A 17,347-nucleotide genomic window follows, 5' to 3' on the forward strand; every position below is an offset into this window, starting at 1 on the left:
GATAAACAACAAAAGGAGAAGATAAGCACTAAGTTCTGTGGAGATAAATATAAATTATCGAAGGATAAACACAAACTTCAAATAATAAATACAAACAGATCCAGGATAAACATAAACTGTCCAATTACTTTCTGTCTTTCATGAACCTATAACAGGATAAACATAAAGTACTTTAGAATAAATATAAACTCAGTATAATAAATAGAAACTGTACATAAAAATACAAATGTTGGGGTGATTAATAAAAATTATCCAGAATAAACACAAACTCTGCACCCGTTGCTCAGTAGGGGTTGATCCCTTTTTTATATTTATTCTGGATAGTTTTTATTTATCGTCTCAGAATTTATGTTTATTATTCGTAGTTTTTATTTATTATATGGAGTTTGTGTTTATTCTGAAATACTTTGTATTTGTCCTGCCATGGGTTCATGAAAGACAAAGAGCAACCTAGACAGTTTGTATTTATCCTAGGTCTATTTGTATTTATCTTCTAATAGTTTATGTTTATTTCTGTAGAACTTATTGTCTATCCTCTTCTCTTGTTGTTTATCTTGGGTGGACTCTTGGATCACTCAACTTTTGAACTTTGAGTTTGTGTTTATTTTGGATAGTTTTTGTTTATCGCCCCAGAGTTTGTGTTTATTATTCACCGTTTCTATTTATTATACAGAGTTTGTATTTATTCTGAAGTATTTTTTGTTTATCCTGTCATGGGTTCATAAAAGATAGAGAGCAATCTGGACAGTTTGTGTTTATCCTAGGTCTGTTTGTGTTTATTATTTGAAGTTTGTGTTTATCCTTCGATAATTTATATTTATTTTCACAGGACTTAGTATTTATCCTCCTCTCTTATTGCTTATCCTAGGAGGGTCCTAAGATGACCAATGTATTGGGATCCGAGTTTGTGTTTATTTTGGATCGTTTATGTTTATCACCTTAAATTTTATGTTTATTATATCGAGTTTCTGTTTATTTTATGACGTTTATGTATATACTGGGATAGTTTATGTTTACTCTGGATATGTGTATGTTTATTATTTGAAGTTTGTGTTTATTTTTGGATCGTTTATGTTTATTTTAGCAGGAGTTAGGTGAGTTCGTGTTTATTTCAGCAGAGTTTTTGTTTATTATACATAGTTTGTGTTTATTATATGGTATTTATATTTATTTTGAGCCCCTTTGTGTTTATCTGGTCATGGGTTCCTAAAGATAGGGAGCAATCCGGGATGGTTTATATTTTTCTTGCACCAATTTATGCTTGTTTTTTAATATCTGTATTTATCCTAGGATGATCTGTGTTTATTTCAGTAGGAGTTAGTGTTCATCCTCTTTTTTTTGTGTTTATCCTGGGAGGATCATTGGATCATCCAACTTGTAGATTCTGAGTTTGTATTTATTCTGCGGGATTTGTATTTATTTCAGTAGAGTTTTTATTTATTATATGTAGTTTATATTTATTATATGATATATGTGTTTATTCTGAAAGACTTTGTATTTGTCCTGCACCATTAAGTAAAAAAAAATAACTCAACCCATAAAGTAAATATTTAAACTTCAAAATTATAATGTAATATTAGATACAAAAAATCTAACAAAGCAAATCATATTATTGTGTAGGAGTCATATATTTATTTAAAACTATATACAACTATATATATTTACATGTTATCGATGGAACAAATTATGTACATTCATTTATATATAACAACTATCCAACTCAAAACAATGCCCATCGTAACAAAGTTAATTTTCATGTGATCTAACACATTGGTGAGCCTATACGATCATCGAATTTCTCTTCCTCAGATGAACTGTTCTTGATGTAGGCTTCGAAATCATCTACCTGCATAAAGTATAACTATTCAGTAAGTCATAGAAAATTTTTTTATTAAAATTATATAAATATGAACTAATTATGAAGATGTAGTTTTTACTAATATTTGCCTTGCATGTTCGAATATTATGTTCTTTTTGATGATATTTCTTGCATGTTTGCTACTTCTTCGCTGCAATCTCTATTGGATATTTGAACATGCTGAGCTTTTTGTGACCTTTATAATTAGAAACTGAAGGATCTTTAAGATAGAGAGATAAGTAGGAGAGTGGGTGAGAGAGAATGAGAGGATGGGCCATGATTCCAATTACAGGGAGATGGAGAGAGTTTTTCAGAGAGATGGAGAGAGAGTTTCAGATGGATAGAGAAAGAATGAGGGGCGTTTCGATCGAAGAGAGAGATGGAGAGAGAGGAGATGAGAGGCATTTGTGCCGAAGACAGAGAGAGAAGAAATAAGGGGTGTTTGCGCCAAAGAGAGAGGTAATGAGAGATGTTTACGCTGGAGAGAGAGAGGAAAAGAGAGGTGTTCTACCAATGAAAAATAGAGGGAGAAAGAGAATGAAATATATTTTTTCAGAGAGAGAGGGGGAAGAGTAGGAATGAGAGATGTTTACATCGGAGAGAGAGAGGATATGGGAGATGTTTGTACCGTAGGGAGAGAGATAGGGAATGAGAAGTATTCTGTCGGTGAGAAATAGAGGAAGAAAGAGAGAATAAAACATATTTTACTGGTGAGAGAGAGGAAAGAGTTTATTTTTATTATTTTTAAACACCATCTTACGTAGGTTACAACTAGGGAGCTCCTCTTTCGTGTCCCATCCTCCATTAAGGCATTATTTTATTTTTTTTCAAAAGCCACTTCATCCAAATAAAAGCCGCACAAGTCCCATCTTCCATTCAATATGGAACTTTTTTTTCTTTAAACAAAGCAACATCAGTCTAACATCTCTCATTTCCATTCGTTACTTTTGTAGCATTGCATTGTGATCCGTGCCTATCCAACGGGGGCCATATGATCGGATTTGAACTAGGCTCCGATCGATCGGAGTCCAGTCTCTCTCTCTCTCTTTATATATATCTATATATATATATATATATATATATATATATATATATATATATATATATATATATATATATATATATATATATATATATATATTGGAGCAGTTTAGATATGATCGATCAGATTTGGACTCAGATCTGCTCAGATTAAAATTAAATAATAGAAGTTTTACATCGATGATTGAAGCCATTGGATATGATCTACTTCTTCAAAACTGCTTGCATACTAAAAATCATATGATTTGAAGACCTCTAGTTTATGCATCAAGTGATCAAAAAATATATCTAATTTAATTTTATTTAAGCTGTCTAATTTTTAACTACTTGATGCATAGGCTAGAGATCTCCAAATTATATAATTTTTTATGTGCAAATAATTTTAATATAATAGATTATATTCAATAGTTTAGATCATGGATGTAAGACCTCTATTATAGAATTTTAATCTGATCGGATTTGAGTTCTAATCCAATCGACCTGATTCTAACCTGACTATATATATATATATATATATATATATATATATATATATATATTATATATATATATATATATAATGTTAAAAATTTTATAGATAACATGACATGAAAGATTGCTTAATTGACATGATATAAAGCTTACACATTTTATTTAAACAAGAAAATAAATTTAATTGGTGTCATGTACGGAGTATTCTCAATTGGAACATAAAGTCAAAATTATTTAAATAGTATGGTAGTAGAATCTGATATAATCTTTTTTTTGATAAAATAATCAATTAGTGATGCATTTAATTTGCATTCAAAATTAAAATTAAAATTAGAATAAAAATGAATTGAAATGAGAACCAAAAAGGTCATATCTTTTGATACACTTGGTTCCTATATTAGAGGAGAGTAAAGATTAAGTTTTGTAGAATTGAAGCATTTCTACTCTCTCTAGAATCAAAATGGGGATGGAACTCCTTCCAATCAAATACTTGAAATAGAAGTCACTTATGTCTATTCTTATGCTAGAGTCTAGCTCCTCCAACCAAGCATGCCCTAGATATTTTGTTATATTTTTTTGATCTCAAATTTGTTCACAATTTAACCTGCATATCTCAAAACAATGTTTTCATCATCCATCACTGCTGGATCAAATGATCACAATCTTATGAAATATTCATCACTATAGATATCACAGGAACAATCAAACATTGAACATGGGGGAAACCATCTTCCCATAAATGAAGTTCCCCCACTTCCTATTCAAGTTAGCTCCCCCATGCGCACTCCATCTCGAAACCCATCACCATTTCAGAAGGAGTTATATTTAGGGTTAATGATACTTTAAGCCCGAAGTTTAGTGCATTTTTAAATGATCCTTAAAGTTCAAAAATCTAAAATTTGATATTTTTAATTTCTGATTTATTTTAGTGTAGTCCTTTCCTCAGGTTCTAGTCATATTTTCTAATTAGATATCCTCGCTGGTGATAACCAATGCTTATGTAGCAAAAATAGATGCTTATGTTGCAAACACCACCAAAACAAAGATAATGTGACATTAATCAAGGTAACATGGCGTATGAGCAATGATATGGCATAAGGATGAAAACTTTTATTTTAATAACATAGCATATGAGCGATGACGTGACTCATGCTATAAATCCAAAAGTATCCAATCATCAAGTAAGACATCATCACTTATATATCATATCATCATCCATATACCATATTATCATCTATATACCATATCATCATCTATATAGCATAAAATATATTTTTGGTCATCTAAGTTTCATAGATATTTTTATATGGTCCTTACAGTTTTTTAAAAAATATCTAATTAAGTCTTTTGATTTTAAGTATGATTTAATTTAATCTTTCTGGTCTGGTGGGAGGGTAGGTGATGACTCTGATATTGAGTGTCATCGGATGAGTTTAAAAAGCTTGAGATAGCAGCGGTATTTGAAATAGAGAGGTTGGCTTCGGACCCCAAGATGGTCCTAGAGCAAAATGGGTTTGGTGACCTAAAAATCACCATCATGGATGTGACAACAATGGTGGAGAAATACATAGGCTTAGCATTCTAGTTTTGCTGCTGCCGAGCTCGCTGCCATTGTTGAGTATCTTTTGGAAAACGAATAGGTCAATAATCAGAGACTATACAACTAAAGATCTCAAGTGTTTACTCCAATTGGAGTAGAATGAGAAAGCCAAGAGAATAAATTAATTAAAAATAGAAATTATATATTTCTTTTTGTTTATCTTCTTTTACTTTTCATTCTATTTAGGTTTAGATCGAACTCTACATTTACAATATAGGAAAAATAGAATCATGGGATGAAATGGAATATCATATGAATAATATATGATAGGGTGTTATATACTCATCATAATGATGGAGATTCTTTTTCATTATATATATTTATGTCCATTTTTGTAACAGGTAGAAGGAAAAAGAGGATGATGTTAATGATATGATTGAAGATTGAGTACAATCCACAATATAATGATATATTATTAATATAATATTTTATTTGTAATATATGTTTTACTTCATATTAGTTTTAATTATCCTCTTCTATTAGTTTAAATTAGATCATATTTGAAAATTAAATTATCTAATTATACATTTTTTTGAACTATAAGGACCATATAAAAATATTTGTAAAATTTAGAGCATCAATAGCAAATTTCACAACATATACCACGCCCTCGTCTATATATCACATTATCACTTTTATGCCATGCCATCATCTTGATATTACATCATCACTATTGTGGTCAAAGACTCGTGGCTCAGATAAATTGGTAGCACTATGACATAGAATCTCACAGTTTTATCTTTTAAGAGGTGCCTCATAAGAGACTCGTGGCTCAGGTGGATTGGTAGTACTATGGCATGAAATTTCACGGCTTTGCCTTTTAAAAGATGCCTCATAGGAGAGAAAAGATCTCATTCCATATAAGTCAAAGTTCCTTTTGACTCAAAATCAATATGGGACTAATGATGCCCTCCAGTCAAGAAAGACTTTAGATAGGATTGTGAGAGGTGCACCATAGTCCATGTTGGTGTCAAGGGTTTGTAGCTCAAGTAGGTCGGTCTCCACTTTGACGAACGTGAGGTATTGTCTACTTGGATTTTTGGTACTATGGCATGAGGCCTCATGATTTTATCCTTTAAAAGATGCCTCATGAAGGAAAAAAGATCCCATCCTATAAAAGTCAAAGTCTCTTTTGACTTACGACTAATATGGAACTAATGATGCCCTCCTATCTATACCACAACAATTATCTATATGTTATATCATCATCTATATGCCGCATCATCAAAATAAAATGTTCATCTATCATACCACATCATCTAAGCTACATTATATCGGTTAATGCCATATCGTGCATGTTTAGGTTATTTTTCTAGATAAGTATCTATTTTTGTCGTATAAACACAAGATATCGTTGGTTCGAATTTCTGATGAGCGAAAATAGTCGAAATTTGAAGGAAAGACTATATTAAAATAGTTTAAAAATTAAAAGAATAAAATTTTATATTTTTAAACTATAGAAATCATTTAAAAATATGCTAAAGTTCACTAAAATTATAATCAATTTTTATATTTTAAATTCTTAAAACATATAAAATAATATAGTCTTGGCACCATGCGGCTCGTACAAGGAGATTCTAACCCTCCTGCCGTATCTGTCTCACTCAATGCTTTGCGAAACCGGAACCCGTATATCATCACACATGATGGCTTTTCTAAAGTTGGTGTGATATTAAACTTCTTTGAAATTAACGTGACAATGTGGGGGCGTTAGTCTTATTCTCAGTGTTACCAAAACTCTACTCCCTAAGATATGTGGTTGTTCTCCATCGTAAAGTATTTTTCCAATCTCCATCATGCTTAAAACAGGTCACCCGGAGACAAATGGGCAATCTCTAGTGGCACAGCCATTGGTTCACCTACTTCCTATGCCCACCACTACTCCGAAGGTGGGTGGTTGTTCTCCATGGCACAGTGGCTTCCACTGAGCCAGCGACATTTGGTTAGTGCTGAAGATGTGGTTTTTCTTTTTTTCTTTTTTTTTTAATTATTTATACATGATTATAAGAAAAGCTGCTGCAAAACATACGAAGAAAGCACAGATGAAAACACTTTCCTCCAATTAAAAGAACAATGTTCTCGTGGTCAATATTTTGATAATTTATTTAAAAATTAAATTTAATTATATAAAAAATTTTAATTTTTTTAAATTTTTTAATTTCATTATAAATTTTTATTTAGTATAATCAGATCATTTAACTTTCAAGTTGGTTTAATTCGAATCTTGTTGTAATTTTTGTTGATCTGCTGTGATAGAGTTGCCGTATGATGGAGCTTTGAAATATAAAAAAAGAGGTCATATAAGTGGGTCATGTGACATCATCTGTCAATTTTGTTGCAGTAAATCAAAAAAATTACAATCAAGATCCAAATGGAACTAATTCTAAAATTGGATGTCTTGATTGTACTAAGAATCCGTTCTTTAATGAATAAATATCATGAAAAAGTTAGTCAACTTTTCTATTGACCAACTTATCTATCTTCTCATACTTTTCAAAATAGATAAATTACTTTTTCATAAATAATATTTATCCATTAAATGAAAAAAATCTTATCCATCTAGGAAGTGGCTAAATTATTTTTCATTAATCAGTAAAATAAATATTTAATTTTATTCTTAAAATGCCTCATCTTTATTTTCAATGTCTTGATCATTCAGTGGCTAATAAGTTAATTAAACCACTTTTTCTAAACCTAAAAAGTATAAAAGGTATTTTAAAAAATATAGATAAATTTTAGCAACTAATCTAGAAAAATAGTAATACAAAAGAACATGGATAACAAGTTTTGAAGTCACTTTCCATATGTAAAAGAATATAGATAAATTATTTTTCTATCTAAATATTATTTGAAAAAAATTTATTTAAAAAAATATAGATTTTCAGATAATTTTATAAAAAAATAGAAAATAAAAGTTCAGGATTAAATTTAATTTTTTTAAAAAATATTTATAATTTTTTTGTATAATTAAGCTAAAAAAATATAGAAAAATGGTTGGTTTGGGATGACATCTTAGGAAGACATCTCGACGTCAGCACTCATCTTTTTCTCTGTCCTCTATTAGGAGGATGAGCACGCTGCAAAATGTTGGGTTCCTAACAAAAACTTGGTTTCTAAACTTTTCTCCATGTCTCCTCGGACAGCGACGGAGTGCTTCGGTCCGTTAATGGTCCAGCTAGCACGGCATGCATAGCTGCCCTTTCGCAAGGGCGATCCAAATTACCAAAAGGTCGACGTTCATCTTCAATAACTATGTGGGTTTTTCGTAAGTCAATGCAGCAAGTGAGGGTGTTTGGGTCATCTAATATTAGGTTTAATGTCCTATTTAAAATTATTGTTGGCAGTAAAATTTTTGAAACTTTGGAAACAAAATTTTTTAGAAATAAATTTTTATAAAAAATTATTTACTATTTAGTAATCACATTTATAAGGTACTTAAAAATTTTAACATATATTTGATAATTAAAAAAAAATATTTTTGATATAATAAAATGACGATAAAAAATATTGCATAGTATTATATAGTAAAAAATAAAATAATATAATATTTTATATTAAAATATTATTATATTATATAATATTATTATCATATAATATAATGTAATATTATTATAATTATAATAATTTAAAATATAATATAATATATTAGTTATAATGTAATATAATAATAGATTATAATATAATATAATATATTATTATTAAAATATCGATATATTATACTATAATAATATTATAATAAATTATATTATATTTTTGTAACATAATATTATTATATTTTAAAATATTATTTTATTGTATAATATTATTATCATATAATGTAATATTATATTATAATATAATATTATTGTAATTATGATCTAATATATAATATAATGTAATATAATTGATTATAATCTAATCTAATAATAAATTATAATACAGTAGATTATATTACATTATTATAAAATAATAATATTATATTATTATTAAATATAGTTATATTAAATTATATTTTTATAATATAATACAATAATAGATTATGTTATATGTTTATAATATATTAAAATATTAATTTATTATTATATTATATTTATAGTATAATAATATAATATGATATGATATAAGATGTAATTATGAAATTTATAGTGATATTTTGATTATTAAAAAATTTATTTAGATCAAAATAGCTTTCTGACTAGTATCAGAAATATTTTTAGAAAAAGCTTGAAAATAATTTTTTTTTGAATTAGATATTTTCAGCTTTCTGACAAAGCTAAAATATTTTTTATTTTTTTATCAAATATTATTGTATTATCTAAAAATATTTTTGAAAGGTCAGAAAGTATTGTCTGACACTATAAAAGATTAGCCAAATAGGACCTAAGTCTCCATTGCTTCTCGCATGTATAGGAAGAGTAGTCTGAACTAACCATAAATTTTGCATACAATGTTGGGCAAAAAATGACATCAAAAAAAAAAAATATTCATGCACTTTTTTGAAAAGAAAAAAATTTTGTAAGTAAAAAAATAAAAAAAATAAATAAAAATTATATTTTATACCACATGACGGTGATCCACGTTAATCATCTTATCCCATTCTCATGAGCCTCATTTATGATATGCTTATCTTAGATTATTGCCTCCCTTACTTCATCATGGATCGATTGTGCCCATGGTGCACCACTCATGGTGTTAGGGTATAATTTTCGCTGGCTAAGAGTGCTAATTTCCCAAAATACTTCGATAAAAGAATTTTAGGCATTCTAAGCATTGAGTTTCTCATGGTTAGAAGTGCAAGCTTCGAGTTTTCTGTCAGTCTCGTTGACGTCGAAGTAGCGGGAGCAAAATTAGTTGAACATGCAGTTGGAAAACTCTGTTATTGTGAAGCGCAGCTTCAAGGGAAGATGACATGGAGGAGACACAAGAAGGCGAGAACCCGGTCAGCAAGGCTAGAGATGTCTAGAACTCCATCTCATCTCTGATTATTCTTCAAAAAAATGACAAGCTTTTTTTATTTGGTTCATCCAGATACGATTGGGTTTGCTTGGACTAAAATTAAGATGTTTTTTTTTTCCCTTTTGATAAGAGGCGAAAGTGAGGAGAATGGAGATATTTACTTAGCTTAGGACAAGAAAGAATGTGTTTATATTATGGGATAAATTATATCCTATATGGCACCATTTGTTGTACACGTACATCACCAATCATAAAGATTTATTCATGCAGATTTTTTCGTCAAATGCTCATCTCGGTGTATCATTATAGAAACGCAGACTATGATTGATGGTAGTATGATTTTATCATATGCATCATGGAGCATATAATTTCTCATATTATGAGGTAGGAAATAACTATAAATTCATTGTGGTGGCTGAAATTAATAAAGACGGAGTCTCGTTTTTACCAAATAAAAGAAGATGGAATCTCGTTCCAGGGGTTTGACCTTTCTTCTTATTCTTAGAATATTTTTCTCTTCGAGAGAACAGAATGACAAACGGTCGACGGTACGTTGGTGGAAAATTGGACAAACTATGTGACAGCGTGCACCATATGACCGTGCCCGCCACCCATCCCAATCGCACGTTTCTATGACTTATGATTCGTAGAAAAAAGAGAGAGATAATTTTCTTTTATCGGAACAGCTACGGTAGAATAAGTCTCCACCTAATAAATTCATAATTTCTGACATTGCGATGTTTTTTCTGGTTGACTTGTCTATATCGGTCTTCTCCCTCCCTTGGGATATAAACAGAAGCCCTGTGTTCCACTCCATCGCAACCAGCCTCTCTCTCCCTGTGTGTTCGAACCGGTGCCGTACTCTTTGGAAGCGAGCACGCAGATTAATCGAGAATGGGCGAAGGCAAGAGAGGATACGCGGTGACCGTACACCGGAAGGAGAGGGTGGCGGCCGTGCTACCGCTCCAGGAGCACTGGCTATCCCTCTCCAACCTGGACCTCTTGCTGCCACCCCTGGACGTGGGCGTCTTCTTCTGTTACGAGAAGCTCCCCGGCTCCCCCTCCTTCGCCACCATGCTCAGCTCTCTCAAGGGATCGCTGGTGCAAGCCCTTGTCAGTTACTACCCTTTTGCAGGTGAGGTTGTCACCAACTCGACCGGCGAGCCGGAACTGCTCTGCAACAACCGAGGTGTGGATTTCATTGAAGCCTACGCCGACGTCGAGCTCCGGGAGCTTTCCCTCTACAAGCCAGATGAGAGCTTGGGGGGAAAGCTGATGCCCAAGAAGGAAGGAGGGGTGCTCTGCGTTCAGGTAAATTACCAACCCGTCCTCCCGCCACCACCATCACCAAGGTAAATTTCTCATAAGCACGGCCTGCTTTCTTCATATTCATAAATTGGCCTTTTGAAATACGACAATATATACGTATATTTTCATGTTTCTTGTAGCATGTTTGATATCTTTAAATCTAGGTTGCTGAATACCTTACGGCTTGGATTCATCAAGAATCCTGATAGAACAAACAAAAATCAAGATAAAATTGTCTTTTCATCTAAAATCAGTTATCTTAACGTATTCGATGTTAAGTTGAATTTACGCACAATCGTAATCTACAAAACATCATGGTGGTTGGGACTTTATACAATTAGGATGGTAGTTAAGGCTTGTTTGGCATCATCCTCGACTTGTATTCTCAATTCTCCAACAACTAGTGAAATAATATATAGAGATTGGTGTTAAAAATAGCATTCAAAATTTTTGCGATTCATGATTTCTAGTTTTATTTTTATTATTATTATTTTTTACAAGCATTAGATCTTTGCTTCCAAAGCTCTAAAATATTTACGAGCAATACGAAAAAACAAAAGAATTCAATTACATATGTTGTTCATTTCTAAATTTAGATGGAATATAAAAATAAAAAGTGCTAGAGATGTCGCAAGTATCCGGCCATAAAAAAAACCTCTCACATGCATCACACTTGTCTCACTCAAGTATATTCAACAAAAATATTTTTCTAAGAAAAATGAATAAATATTATTGAATAAATATCTTTTTAAAAAATATAAGTAAATCAAGTGAATAATATTTTTCAGCAAACTCTGAAATAGAAAATGCTTGTGGGACCCAGCCGATGGTGTTGTGCGGTAAGTAAGATGTAATATGCTTCCTCCCGGCTGTGATTTGCCAACGTACCAATCCAAATACCATGCAGCTGCCATGTTAATTTCCGGGAGACCAGTCTCCATCTTTCCGGATGTCCCAGGTGGCTGATGAAAACCTAAGGCCAGTCCGCACCTACCCTTCTTGTTCCTTTTCTAAGATAAAACTAGCTTTCTTTTGGCACTCGCAGCGAATGATAGCCTCGAGGGAGCATTACTAATTAAGAATGACATTTAGATCAGATATTATATTATTTATTTTAAATTTAAATTTAATATTTTATATTTAAATCTTATCCGATATTCGATCAAATAAAAAAAGAGATACATATCTTCATACCCAAGGATTCGAAGATACTCACGGATAACTCATTTCTCCATACTCAATCCATACCATTCCATACCTATCCCATACAAAAAAAAAACAATCAAAATAATTTTATATATATTATCAATCAAAATAAAATTATCCATTCAACATAAAACATAATTTATAAATTCAGATTTATAGAAATGAAACAGAAATAGAATTACAATTCAATATAAAATATATAAATAATCAAAATAATTTTATGCATATTATCAATCAAAATAAATTATCAAAATAAAATTATAAATATATATATTCGAATATGGATTCGAATATTATTTATACCCGTAGGTTCAGATCGGTTCAGATAGAAAATAGCACTACGCATATCCTACTCATACCGTGTTACAGTTTTTGGATTTTATCCAGATTTGGTCAAATTCTATTTTTGGGATTCGATCGAATTCATTGGGTCGGATCGATTTTATTATTTTTATTATTAATATAGTACGGTTTAACGGTGCAACTGGCTGACCCCTTTTTTTTTTTTTTTTTTCCAAATTTGATTAAAAAAAAAAACACACAGGCTACGGAGCTCAGGTGCGGCGGGCTGGTGGTGGCGTGCGCGTTTGACCACCGCATCGCCGACGCGGTCTCGGCCGACATGTTCCTGGTGGCCTGGGCCGAGCTGGCAACCTCCAAGCCCGTCTCTCGCATCCCCTCCTTCCGGCGGTCGCTGCTCAACCCCCGCCGGCCGGGACGTCACGACTCCTTCCCGGACCGCCTCTACGCGCCCATTTCCTCGCTGTCTCGCCCCCCGTCACCACCCCCGCTGCAGCAGCCCGTTGTCAGCCGCATCTACTACATCACCGCCGAGGACGTGGACAGCATGCAGACCGCCGCCAGCGCCGGCGGAGCCGCCTATAGGACCAAAGTCGAGGCCTTCACCGCCTACCTCTGGCGCGTCCTCGCCAAGGGCACCGTGTCCGGGGACAAGCCATGCCGGATGGGCCTCGTCGTCGACGGGCGTTCCCGGCTCGACGCTCGCGCCATGGCCAACTACTTCGGCAACGTACTGACCCTCCCCTACGGGACCCTCAGCGCGGCGGAGCTTGGACGGATGGAGCTGCCGGAGGTGGCGGACGCGGTGCATGAGTTTCTCCGGCCGGCTGTCACGGCGGAGCACTTCCGGGGGCTGGTCGACTGGGTGGAGTCGCACCGGCCGGAGCCGGCGGTTGCGAGGGTGTACTTGGAAGATGAGGAGGGGGGCATGGCGTGCATAGTGTCGTCGGGGAGGCGGTTTCCGTCGTCGGAGTTGGAGTTCGGATGGGGGAAGCCGACCCTGGCGTCGTACTACTTCCCGTGGGGTGGCAGCGCCGGGTTTGTCATGCCGACGCCGAGCGCCAAGGGGAACGGGGACTGGGTGGTGTATGCTTACCTTCTCAAGGATCTGGTGGAGGTCTTGGAGGCCCAGTCGCCTCAGGTGCTCCGGCCGTTGACACCCGATTACTATCTCAGCCTTCTCAAGCTCGAAGTGGTTGATTGACCAACCCGCAACGGAGATCTAATCTGGATCTGCTGTCCAACCATATATATATATATATATATATATATATACTGTCTTGTTTGGAGAATACCAAAATAATGGACAATAGATAAATGTGTAAATCTGGATTGCCGTCTAATGCTTGTTTGTTCTACCCCGTTATATGTACTTGTTTGTTTCTCCAGAGTCCAAAGACCCTAAATGTCGTTTGTATTGGCTGTTATGTTTGTATTGTCTATCATAAAGGAAAATATGGTTGAGATCCCTGCGTTTTCTTGCAAACTTTTGTTGCGGTGGTTGGTTTGGGGGTTAGCATCCTACTTCGACTGTTGGAATTTGAGGAATAAATATTCATTGTAACAGTTATATCGCATTGTATTTGTCACAAATCAATAAAATTTTTTTTATTAGGATTTGATGCTTTGAGATTCGGTCCACATTGAGCCCACAGCGAGGTCCGCGATGAAAAATGAAGTCCAACGAAATCAAAATCACCTCAAACGGAGCTTGGATGGGCAAGATACACGCGTTTGAAGTTTGCACGAAATCCGAGACGGTCGAGGACCACCAGCGGAGCGACGGCGGAGTGAATGCGCATGGCGATTAGCGAGCTAGGCGCAGCCCAGCGGGTGGGCCTGACCCAGGCCGGGCATGCAAGCACGCTGGCCGGCCCAGGCCCACGTGCGCCCTGGGAGCTTGTTTACCCGATCCATCGTGGATCGGACAGTATATCGAGAGGTTTGTGGACCGCATGAGCATTTTTCATGCATTTTTCATGGTCCACGACATTATTCCATGGACCGACGTGCGTTCGGAGGGCGTGAGTAGCTTGCAATCTTGATCCAAAGGCTTGGGGGTTATTTGGGTTGGTTTAGGACTCCTAATCACTTCCTAATTTAGTGTTTAAGCCTATAAAAAGGCCTGAACAATGAATAGGGCTGTGTGGCCTGGTGATCGCATGCGGCATCGCCTGTGGAAAACCTGAACCATGAAGAGAGAGAGAGAGATTGAGGTGCTGAAAGGAGAAGGAGTAGAAGGCTCCTGGACAGCGAACAGCGGTCACTTCAGGGGTTCAAGGGATCTTCCAAGAGAGAGAGCTTTTGTGAAGAAGAACTTTCTGTGAGAGAGAAATTGGGTGTACGAGGGTTGAGGGTGAGATCTCCTCTTGTAAAATTTCTTTTTTCATAGTAAAGTTTGCATATCCAGTGGAGGCGAGCCCTTTTTTGGCTGGTCCACATATTTTGATTATTTTCTATTTTATTTTTTCTTTTTTTCTATTGCATCGCGTAGTATTGAAAAGATTTTAGGAGGTGGTGTCCTGGCTAGACATTCACCCAATAAGTTGTATCAAAGCAAGGCGGTATAAGGATGTAGATTGTAGCGGTGGTGAGCAAGACTGAAGATGGAGAAGACAGGATCAATCAAGATGGAGATCAACAAGTTTGATGGAAAGAGGAATTTCTCCTTGTGGCAGGCAAAGGTGAAGGATGTGCTCATCTAACAAGGGTTGATCGATGCTCTCTTATGCGAGGAGAAGCCGACGACCATGGAGGTACGGAATTGGAAACGACTACAAATGCAGGCGGTGAGTACCATCCGTATGTATCTAGCGGATGAGGTGATGATCCATGTACTTAGCGAGACTTCTCGGACGGTGCTGTGGTCGAAGCTCGAGGAGTTGTATATGGCGAAGTCTCTCACCAACACTCTTTTCCTTTGGAGGTAGTTTTACCAACTGTGAATGACTGAGAGACAGAGAGTGTAAAAGCATCTAAGCCACTTCTAGAAGATCCTCACCGACCTCCTCAGCGTTGGTGAGAATGTTGAGGAGAAGACCAGGGTACTGGTTTTACAAGCGTCGCTTCCACCTTCATACGAATCCTTGGTGACTGCTCTTCTAGTGGGGAAGAGCATCATCAAGATGGACGAGATCACCACAGCGATACTCCAAAATGAGGTTCTTAGGAGGGAGAACCCGACTTCGAGCTCAAATGGTGGTAGCTCAACTTTGGTGGCTTTTGGAGGAGCAGGAGGCAGTAGACGGAGTGATAGGAGATCGCGACGAGGGTGGTCCAAGTCCAGGAGGGACTTGAGCAAAATCAGATGTTATCGATGTGACGAGTTGGGGCATCTAGTTAGAGATTACTCTCAACTCAAAAATCGGACGATGGCTGATGTAGCGATGGCCAGTAGCATTTCAGAAGGAGATGTTCTGGAGATATCTAACGAGGTATCTACTTCTTCCCAGCAGTGAATATTAGATTCTGCATGCACCCATCATGTATGTTGCAGAGAGAAGCAGTTTGACTCTCTAGAGAACAGTGAGGGTACTGTTTATCGATGGATCGAGTTGTGCGATCAGAGGTCTTGGGATGATCAGCTGGAGGACACATAATGGTGCAGTGAGGAGATTGGAAGAGATCCGATACATATCCTATTTCAGACGGAATCTTATCTCACTGAGTAGACTGGATTCGAGAGGCTACAGGATGGTAGCTGGTGGAGGAATCCTGAAGGTGCTACACAGTGATAAGATTATTCTAGAGGAGAAGAAGGCGAGGAGAAGAGATTATTACTTGGCAGGGAGTCCAGTGCGAGGTGGAGCTTCAGGAGTCAGATGGAGTCCAAAACGAGGTGGAGCTCCAGGTGGAGGTGGATCGGGCATGAGATAGGAGACTCAGGAGGACGAGAAGCGACATCGCAAGGTAAGATTTCTATTACTGCAGGATGTTACCTCGAGTAGGTCTCAGGTCATGAGGAGCACAGCATACGATGGAGATGGGATCGAGCGGCCTAGCTTGACTTTCAAATTTGCCCATCTATGATCAGCAGGTGATTCTCCCAGGGCATGGGGGTAGGGCGATCCAGAAACTCTTGGAGTTAGGAGGAGGTCGAATATCGAGTCCAATGAGATTTGATCCATATTGAACTCACATCGAGGTCCACGACGAAAAACAGAGTCCAATGAGATCAAGATCGCCTCAAACGGAGCTCGGATGACCAAGATACACGTATTTGAAGTCTGCATGGAATCTGAGGCGGCTGAGGGCGGCTGGCGGAGTGGCGGAGGCATGGCCGCGCACGGCGATGCGCGGCCCAGGCACGACCAGCACGCGAGCTGGGCACGTGCAGGGCGTGGCCCAGCGGGTGGGCCTGACCCAGGCCTGAGCGGACGTGCCAGCCCAGGCTCGGGCGTGCAGGGTGTGGCCCAGACCCAGGCGCGCAGCACGTGGGCCAGCCCAAGCCCATGCGCACACGCGCGACGGGCTCAACAACCTGTGTTCCCCGATCCACGGTGGACCAGGTGGTCCATGGCCAGGCACGTGGACCGCAGACCCATTTCCCATGTATTTTTCATGATCCACGGTATTATTTCATGGACCAGAGCGCGATCCAACAGCATGGGTTGATTCTGGTGTTGATC

At 36.3% G+C, this 17,347-nt stretch overlaps 1 protein-coding gene across 1 annotated transcript; it reads left to right on the forward strand.

Moving 5' to 3' along the window:
- Positions 1 to 10,731: 10,731 nt before the first annotated feature.
- LOC105057415 (coniferyl alcohol acyltransferase) lies at positions 10,732 to 14,267 on the forward strand. Its single transcript, XM_019854801.3, has 2 exons — positions 10,732 to 11,216; positions 12,964 to 14,267. Exons 1-2 carry the CDS (start codon positions 10,800 to 10,802, stop codon positions 13,921 to 13,923), a joined length of 1,377 nt encoding a protein of 458 aa, XP_019710360.1. The 5' UTR covers positions 10,732 to 10,799; the 3' UTR covers positions 13,924 to 14,267.
- The last annotated feature ends 3,080 nt before the right edge of the window (positions 14,268 to 17,347 follow it).

This window comes from Elaeis guineensis, chromosome 14, assembly GCF_000442705.2.
Source record: "Elaeis guineensis isolate ETL-2024a chromosome 14, EG11, whole genome shotgun sequence".
NCBI classification, from domain to species: Eukaryota; Viridiplantae; Streptophyta; class Magnoliopsida; order Arecales; family Arecaceae; genus Elaeis; species Elaeis guineensis.

What these genes read in the sequence shown, in the direction of transcription:
- LOC105057415 (XM_019854801.3), top strand. Translation starts at nt 10,800, where the DNA reads ATGGGCGAAGGCAAGAGAGGATACGCGGTGACCGTACACCGGAAGGAG. An exon ending in GAGGGGTGCTCTGCGTTCAG is followed by an intron (nt 11,217 to 12,963) that starts GTAAATTACCAA and finishes AAAAACACACAG; the next exon opens with GCTACGGAGCTCAGGTGCGG.